The sequence below is a fragment of the Lycium barbarum genome, chromosome 7 (assembly GCF_019175385.1).
Source record: "Lycium barbarum isolate Lr01 chromosome 7, ASM1917538v2, whole genome shotgun sequence".
Classification (NCBI taxonomy): Eukaryota; Viridiplantae; Streptophyta; class Magnoliopsida; order Solanales; family Solanaceae; genus Lycium; species Lycium barbarum.
Genome location: NC_083343.1, coordinates 85,756,863 through 85,766,916, shown reverse-complemented (window position 1 = coordinate 85,766,916; position 10,054 = coordinate 85,756,863). Strand labels below are relative to the sequence as shown.

The 10,054-nt window shown below is 35.4% G+C and overlaps 1 protein-coding gene across 1 annotated transcript; it reads right to left on the bottom strand.

Moving 5' to 3' along the window:
- Positions 1-2,584: 2,584 nt before the first annotated feature.
- LOC132601570 (uncharacterized) lies at positions 2,585-4,045 on the bottom strand. The gene is made up of 2 exons (XM_060314652.1): positions 3,937-4,045; positions 2,585-3,315 (listed from the first exon to the last, which is right to left on the bottom strand). The coding sequence occupies exons 1-2, from the start codon at positions 4,043-4,045 to the stop codon at positions 2,585-2,587; spliced, it is 840 nt and encodes a 279-aa protein (XP_060170635.1).
- Between the last annotated feature and the right edge of the window lie 6,009 nt (positions 4,046-10,054).

Genomic DNA, 10,054 nt, shown 5'->3' with positions numbered 1-10,054 from the left:
GGTGATTTAAAGTGTCACCTATCACTTCTTTAAATTATTTTCTTAGTCATTGCTTATACAATCCTTGATTGGTGATGAGACTATCAACGAGACATGTTTAATTATTGTCACTTTATGCATGCATTACTACATTGCGGGATATCTTCGTCTCCTTTTTTTACATTTTACCTTCTTTAAACTGTTTCAAATGGACAGTAATATGTAAAATGTATTCTTTTTTTCCTTAATACTTGATTGTGATATACAAGCTGTTGACATGACTAACTATGAAATCTATATATAATATAAAGCTAGACATAGATAAGGTGATGTGGCACCTTTTATGGCCTAGAAAGCTATTTATCTTTTTTCTCCTTTTTTTGCCTTTTCCCCTCATTTTAAAATTAACGTGTTAAATTTTATAAAGCCAAAAATTACTCTTTTAATTCTATTAATTACACCTTTTCCTCTTCCTCTATAACCATTGGTAGTGGTACTCTTCGACTATGTTTTTCACCCCGGAGAGGACTTTTTTTATTTCATATTTTCATTTATCTTATTTAAAAGAAATTCACATCTGAACTTAGCTCTTTATTGGGAGGTTATGACTTTTCAAAACCGTAACCCCCAATTATTAAAGTGTTATATAGATTGCATCTTTCCATTTTTTTTTTTCGTTCTCTCTAAATTGCATCTTCCCTACGTGATGAGAAGCACGACCTTGGGATGTGGCTTATTTTGAAGTTTTTCTTTGCCAAAGCATGAACAGGCATTGGTCGGGGAATGTAGATGCTGAACAAAGTGGTGGACATATTCCTCGAAGACATTTTTGGCTTGGCCCTGTAGCACTTTCTTTTAACAGTACTAGAGCTTACTATTCATCCTATATATTTATTTTGTATATTTCTTTTTCCTAGGTATGTCATGCCTTGTATATTTATTTTTTCCCATGCATTTTTTACGTATTCAGAAATATTCCTGGATAAACAAGAAAATTTATGTATAGATGTATGAACTTACTTTTTTTGTCTTGTAGACGAAGCCAACATGGAGATGAGATTAGAGCCAAGACGTGGGTGTTAGAGATTGGAGACTTTAGTTACACCATCTATTTATGTTTCTTCTTTTGTTTTCTATTTTTATTCTATATTTAACCTTTTTAACATTTTAATTGTTCAAGTGTAATTTCTTTATTAAATCTACTGATGAGATTTTGAAAAATATTGAGAGAATACATCACCATTGTTAGTGTATGAAATCTATTTGTTTTCTTTTCCTTTGTGAACTGCCTTTATAAATTGGTTTGTTCTCTTCAATTCCTTTTCTGTTATGTTTCAATTCTGGTTACATGTTCCCTTTTTCCCAGGATTTGGATTTAGTGAGAAGGTATGAAAGCAAAACTCAAGAAATAGAAGCAAAGGTGCTTCCCTTAGAAAGCTTCAGTAGTTGAAAGCACAGTGAATATACAAAATTCAAGAAATAGAAGCAAAGTTGTTTCATTTATAAAGCTTCAGTAGTTCAAAGCACGGAGAATCTGTCGATTATTTGAGGTTAAACATCAAGACATGCTTTTAATTACATGTTATTCCAAATTTATCTCAACTTGGTATTATAGAAAGTGGCCCAACTTTCGTTCCAACTAAGGATGGTGGTAACTTCGGATGTTCTTTAAACATTGTGTTCATGTTTTGTTGTGGCCAATATTTTCGCTTTCGCTTCATAAAGATGGTAGTTCTCATAAAAATAATGGAACTTTCATTATGAGGTTGTTGTTGTTGTTTCCTTTTCGTTTGAACTGATACTATTTTTTTTAATATTTGACATTAGAAAAAGGTAGTTCGTAAATACAATGAAATTTTTCATGACCGCGCGAAGCACGGCCAAATTTACTAGTATTAAATAACTAAGAGCTTATTGTTGTTAACTAAGTAGAACTACTATGATGATATTGCTTGCTGATATTATAGATGCCTTTTCGATTGACACGAGATCTTGAGACTGATAAAAGAAAATGGAGTTTTTATTTATTTATTTATTTATTTATGTTGTGTTAGTTTATAAATTATTCTACTTTTCATCTTCATGTTATTCGAATAGAAGGAAATTTTAGAAAAATCCAGTTCTATTATCTAATGAAACAAATATACCAAAACACTTGAAACACGTGTTTACTAACGAGGTATCTAAGAGATTCATGTATTCAAGTTACGCTCATACACTGACATATATTCTTTAATTTATCCCTTTTAAAATATGCTAATAAAAAGCGCAGTTCATTTAAAATAATTGATAATACACAACACACGCAATGTAAACATTGATAATAGTATCAATTTATTATAAAATTATTACAGTCGTTCTATCCCGAATATATTTACAATAATATCAACTGTTATAAAATTACCAATATCTTTTATACCGCGCGAAGCGCGGGCTATTTCACTAGTAATATAATATAGTGCCCCCAGCCTTGTCCAATTCTCATACCAGAAACATGAAGTGCCATTTCTCAGATACCAAAATATCTGTGGCTCAACTGCATCTCTTATATTTACCATTTCTTCCATGTGTGAGATCCTCCTCTCTCCAATGCCATAGTAGGATGTCATTTCTTGCAGTATTTTTTCAGCCTGTAGCTACCCCATAAGCTTCTTCCACATCTGAAATTCCACCACAACTTAGCAAATAAAGCATTAGATATATCAGTTAGTGATCTAAGACCAATTCCTCCTTCATCTTTTGGTAGACATAATTTGTCCCATGCCACCCAATGTTTGCTTTTCACCCCTACTGTATTGCTCCAAAAGAATTTGGCAAAAATCTTGTGCAGTTGCTTTATCACCCCAGAAGGAGGATTCATAACTGATAGTAAATAAACTAGCATGGTTTGCAACACATGATTGACCAGCACATATCTGCCTCCAAAAGATAACAGTCTGTTTTGCCATGACAAAATATTTTTCATCACTTTTTTGATCAAATCCTCATAATATATCAATCTCCTTCTTCCATAAAACACTGGACGGCCTAAATATGTGAAAGGAAAGGATCCATGTCTCATCTTAGTATGTCTTTTAATCCTGCTATTAACTCTGGCTGAGACCTTGTGATGAACATAGTAACAACTTTTATCAGTATTGACCAGCTGTCCTGAAGCCTTCTCATAATTCCTCAATCTCCTCATCATTTTTTTTAAAGAATATCCATCCCCAGAACAGAATAATATTGTGTCATCAGCATATGATAGATGATTGATTTGAGGACTCCATTTTGGCATTCCATAGCCTATGAAACTTGGCTTCTCATGCAACTTATTCAGATTCCTTGTTAAGACCTCTGCTCAGGATAATATATTCGCTATATTTGCTCCCAATTTTTTTTGCAATTCCGTAATTGTAGCTATAGATATTATCTCATTCGTGGCTTTCCTCTATTTCCTACTTTTACGCACTCTTATTTATCCTACCATTCTTTTTTTTTCTTTCTTTTTCTTTTATATTTCCGCTATCCGTAGTGTTATCAAGTAGTATCAAAGTTTTGGATGGTTGGATATTTTTATACTTACCTAATCTATTGATTGAACACTAGAAATCAAAATAAATATTAAAAAAAAATGTTATTGTAGCATGAACAGTATCCCAATTTTTTTTTAAAAGAATTGAAATCTGCTCAAGGGAACAGTGACGTGAACAATACATCCTAGTTATGGAAAAGTGTCAAATATAATCTTGTACTATTAGAAAAAGGTTAAATATACCCCTCGTTATACTTTGGGTCCAAATATACCCTTCTCGTCATACTTTGGGTCCAAATATATCCCTCTGTTATACTTTAGCTTCAAATATACCTCTCTTCAGTTAAAATTGTCCAAAGTGGACATGAGATCTGACATGGCGCTGACAACTGGATGAGGTGGACACCACATGGCATGCCACCTCACCACCCTAACTCATTTACCTCTCTCTTCCCCTTCTTTTTCCATCACTACCATCTCCTCCCCCTTCACAACTTTTGCCATCATTAACACTACTACACCACCATCTCCACCTTTCCTAAATTTTCTCATTAATCTCTCTAATTCATGTATCTAATTAAATTTATTAATTATTAAACCCTTATCATTTCCCTAACTTTCCAAATTCAGGCGTTTCAATCAGCTATGAGTGAAGCCCACTGATTTTAAAGTACATGTCTACTGCAAAAAAAAAAAAAAAAAAAAAAAAAAAAAAAAAAAAAAAATTCTTGTTTTTTTAATTATTCGATTGTTGAATTTTAAGCATCTTATCAGTGATATTATATCCAATTTTGATTTCTTTAATTAGATTATAGTACTTTGATATCTTCATTTTTCGGATTGGCCTTTAGTTTAGGTTTTTTATAATTCAATTGTTGAATTTGAAGCATCTAATCAGTGATATTATATCTAATTTTGATCGCTTTAATTAGATTTATAGTATTTTGATGTTTTTGCTTTTCGGTCTATTATTTTAGGTTTATAATATTTCGATTGTTGAATTTTAGTCTCGATTAGGGGCATAAGATCAGTGATATTATATCACTGATGGTGCTAATGGTGGCAAAGGTTGTGAAGAGAGAAGAGATGGTAGTGATGGAAGAAGAAGGGAAAGAGAGGGGTAAATGGATTAGGGTGGTAAGGTGGCATGTCATGTGGTGTTCATCTCATCGAGTTGTCAGGGCCATGTCAGATCTCATGTCTACCTTAGACAATTTTAACGGAAGAGGGGTATATTTGAACCTAAAGTATAGCAGAGGGGTATATTTGGACTCAAAGTATAATAGAAAGGGTATATTTAGACCCAAAATATAATAAGGGATATATTTATCCCTTTTCTAATAGTATAGTATTTGATCCTTTTCCGTTCTAGTTATCTGCTCAAGCGTGAAATAGGAGTCAGTTCGGTGGTATACATAGATAATAAGTAAACTTACCGGACAAATAAAATCATCTCCTAAAAAAGAGTTAACAACCTATGATGTTAAAAAATTAAAAAGAAGACTGCGCGCTCTTCTCTATTCCTGTTCAAACATAAAAAAATATTAGAAGTAAATGTGGTGGGCCAATAAATTTAGGGTGATGCTATTTGGGCAGAATTTCGTGGACAGAAAATGAGCAGACAAAGTAAAAGGTCTTATATGCCCTTAACAACCCAAAGATGGTTAACATCCAAATAAAGGTTAATTTTAACCTTCACGACAATCAAGGCAAATCAATCTTAAGCACACTTAAGATGTAGTTGCACTGATCGAGGTAACTTTTATTCTTTTCTATGCTTTGTCATACGTATAGGAATTCAATACGTATACGTATAAAAAAAGTAGAAAAGTTTTCCCTTCATTTTCAGTTGACCATTCATATAAAAGATTAAAAAAAAACCTCTCAATCATATAAAAGATTAAAAAAAAACTAGAGAAGATCTGATCTTACAAACTCTGTCGCCATAACCTCTATTGTGTTAATCATTCTTACTTAAATGAACCCCAATCAAGATAACTAATTTGATCCTATTAGGTTTACGTTATACGAGCATCTAGGATTGACATTGGAAGATAGCTTGATCAATGAAGATAATGAGAATAATTTATTTGGCAGTCACAATGCATATAATGAGATCAATAAATGTTACACCTCCCGTTTTCATCGCAAGAAAGTCTTTGGCTTATTGGTAGTTTATACCCTTAGTGTGGAGATCCGCACCTGAGTTTTTGAGATATTAAGTGCCTTACCTCGCGTATACCAAAGTATAAGTATACATTCCTTGCAATACGATGGGATTAGAAGCTAAACGAACCGAATCGTCGCGAGCCGGAACGACTCAAGGAACTGGCAGGAAACCAGTCCCCGTCGATAGACCGTCGACGGTGGCGTCAATCCATGCCGTCGACACGCCGCCATATCTGATTCTCCAGGTGGCAGATTGACGGTGCAAGTCGACGGTTGTCGACCCGCTCGTCATACCGTACCTCTTGAACTTTCTAGTTCCATCTATATATATTTGGCTCTCACATTTTGTCCTCATTATTTTAACTCTCCAAACCAGAGAAATCCCTAATATATTTACCCTCAACATTTTCCATAAAATTGGAGGAGTTTTAGTAAGATCCGAACCCGTAAAACCCCAGTTAGTGCAGAAGAAGGTTGCTCCTAGGGTTTCATTGAAGTTGTGGAGCTTAGAATTTTAGTTGGAGTTGATTCTTGGTATTCTAGTCCCTTCAAGGTATGTATATGATTCTTATCTTCATTATTGAGTTGATTATCAAGAATTTTAGTGGTTTTAAGTAAAGAAAATATGGTTATGAAGGTTGTAAGTTGAATAAGTGTTAAGTTAAGACAAGGGGCTGTTTCGGGAGAGGATTTGGAGTAAATTGATTATATTTTTATATGTAGCAATTGATATTATTATTGTTGTTGTTGATGGTTGGGTTGAATTGGAATTGAAGGATTATTAAGTTTACAAAGGAGATGCAGCCAGAATTGTGTAAAATTGTAAATTAAATTAAGGTTGGTATATGAGTACGTTCCAGTCTAATAATTGGTACTTGGTCTTGTGTGTAGATTTGTCAAGGTCGGGATAGTAGCATAACTAGCTTGAAAAGTGAACAAGGTATGTTAATGTTGTCCTTTATTTCATTTTCGCATGACCTTATGATATGAGCGAATAAACGTGTAAACGAGCTTCCATATTACTCTATTCTTAGAAGCACTAGGAGTACTTCAGCCCTTGATGTTCCAGTACCCCTCTTATGATTATTCCTTCTGTTCATGGGTCTCGAGATTACTTATATTGATGATGTTAGCCCAAAAGATGTCTATCGGAGGTAGTACAACCTTACGTCACTCCGAGAGTTCTATGTTCTCATTATACTTATGCATTGCATTCATTATACATATGCATATTGACCCTTGACCAGAAGGCATTATATACGCGTATATTATATGCATATGGGGTATGGGAAAAGGGATAGGCATTATATACGCATTGCCACCTGATCAGCTGGTGCACAGTGATGGTGATGATGATATATAGATCGGGTCGTACGTTCCTCGGCATTATTATATGATACATGGATCGGGCCGTACGTTCCTCAACATTATTATATGATATATGGATCGGGCCATACGTTTTTCGACATTATTATATGATATATAGATCGGGCCGTACGTTCCTCGGCACTAACATATGGTATATGGATCGGGTTGTACGTTCCATAGCACTAATAGTTATATTATGACCTATGAATATCATACGCCCTCAGAGGCATCTTCAGTTAAGCAGAGTTATACATATATGTTTAGATATTCAGTCATACAGATGTATTCAGATAGTCAGTTTAGCTTATAAGTTTCAGATTCTCTTCATGATTATTATGTATATGTTACTTTTATGCCTTACATACTCGGTACATTATCCATACTGACTCTCCTATTTCTCGAGGGGCTGCGTTCATACCCGCAGGTTTAGGTATTCAGCCAGGCGGTCCAGCTCAGTAGGACTTCCACCCAGCAGTAGTTGGTGCGCTCCATGGATCCAGAGCTGTCGTCTATTTTGGTATGCCATTTTGAGATGTATATGCACATATGGGTATGGCGAGGCCCTGTCCCGTTCCTTATACAGTTTTCCATTCCATTAGAGGTTTGTAGGCAGTTGTATCTAGTTGGCACGTGATGTAGCCTTGTCGGCTCCAATTCTTTTGTTGTACAGCATATGTAGCGGCCTTGATGGCTTGCGCTGTTCTTTTCAGTATATATATATATATATATGCAGAAATGGTTGATAGTTCTTGATGTTGTGCTTGTATGAATCAGCATGGTTCAGTTATAAGTCATATGGGCTGTCACGACCCAGCTAGGAGCCGCGACGGGTACCCGAGGCTGACCACCGAGCACCCTTTATTTCCTCCCTTGTCATAGTCATTTACGCTTCTTTATCATTCATAATTGTATAAAAATCATTTTCCGGTGGAAAACACAATCAGTCTATATATATATATACAAATGCCTCATTAGGCCATCAAAATAATATATATAATATACATGCATGCTGTAATAAAATTGTGAGACCATCTAACCCACACTGCGTATCTACGAGCCTCTACTGACATACTAAACATATAGACGGAACAAGACTCCGCCATGCCCAAAATGTACTTATATACCAAAAGATGAATCATGAGCACCTCCGAACAATGGAGTGCTCTCAATCAGCTGACAGCTACTAAGAATCTGGATCAAGCTCACCTCCCTGTCTACCTGTGGGCATGAACACAGCGTCCCAAGAAAAACGGACGTCAGTACGAATATTGTACTGAGTGTGAGAGGCATAGACGATGAAATAAGACAATGATGTAAAGAGAGTACCAATGTGAAATAGCTGTATCTGACTGACAATTATAATAGAAGTAATGCATGCTGTCTTACTCATACTCATCAGTATATCATATATGCATAATGTATAAGCTGCCCTTCCATATAGGATCGGTGTGATAATCAATAACATTAGCCCGCGTCCAGGCCTCCCGCGTCCAGGGTATCATCTCACGCCGCCCACTAGTGGTGTTTGCCCATGCCATCTGGCCATGGTGTATAGCTGCCCGCCTTGGCGGTGACTGCCCGACCAAATAGGCGTGGTGTAATAGTAATATCATCATCATAACATGCTTATATTATAATAGTACATGCATAGGGCTCAAGTTCAATTATACTCTATCGGGATGACGTAAGGTCGTGATCCCCCGATGTCATTATGGAACAATCATCGACATCTTGCCTCACCTTGAAGGAAGTAGCATATAAGGTGAGTGTAAGCAACAAATAGCATCATTAACAATATGGCACCGTCATATCATATCTTTTATCTTATATAGACATTTATGGATATAGGCTTTTAGCTTTCCGGAACATACAAACTCATGACGAGGAAAGGAATTCATACTATAGGATTCATGCCATTAGAAGGAAAGGACTAGCCTCACATACCTTTGTCGTTTAGCTAAGCTATCGTTCACTTGTTCTCCTTTAACGTCACGTCGTTACCTTCAAGAGAGAATTCGTATAGACGTTAGTTAATCGACTAAGGGAATGCGTCACTATTTCTAGAGAAAATTGGGCAGCACTTCCTTTATCTATACTACTTTTCCCATAATCTATATCAACTCCCAACGTTCACAACATCATCCACAATATTGCATCCAACAATCATCATATATATATATTGACCACATTCCACCATTTTTCTTCAATTTTCCCACATTTATCCTTATAACTCATTATTGTGTTTTGTTTCATGATATAAACATCATTTATAATGTATTCATAATCACAACACATCAACATTCATGATTCAATCCATTATCATTCACCCACTTGCACTATTTACCCATTTATGACCCATTTGCTATGCCTTTCTATAATTCAAGTATTTTGACCTTCCAATACCTTAAAAAACATGAGATGGTCATGAAACTTACCTTAGATGGTGGTTGAACAAGTCTTGAGTAGCAATACTCCTTTATACTAAAAACCCTACTTCACTTCCTTTGCAATTTCTTGGTGTAGATGGACTTTGATGAATTTCACACTCTTGATTTCACGGATTTGGGTGTTGTTGATCTTGATTTTCACTTGGATTTTTGTATTGGAATAGTTTTGGAAAGTTCTAGAGAGATGCTGGGTCGTGGAGAGAGAAGATGAAATAAATAAAATGAACTTGGGTCCTTATTTAAAAATTGAAATCTGTCCCGACATCATTATACGGTCCGTAGAAATTTATACGGTCCGTAGAAATTTATACGGTCCGTATAATCAACTGTAAAACTGCCCCAGTGACTACCCCTTTTGTGTCAACTTGACGGTACATTATACGGGCCGTATAATTTTATACGGTCCGTATAATTGATCGTAAAATCACCCCTTCAGCAACCTTATTCTGTGACTCTTTTACGGTCCATTATACGTCCGTATAATGTTATACGGTTCGTATAATCGACCGTATAACCCATCAGTTCACTGAGTCTTATTCTCGTCATTTTGCTTGATCTCCGATCCTTATAGAACCTT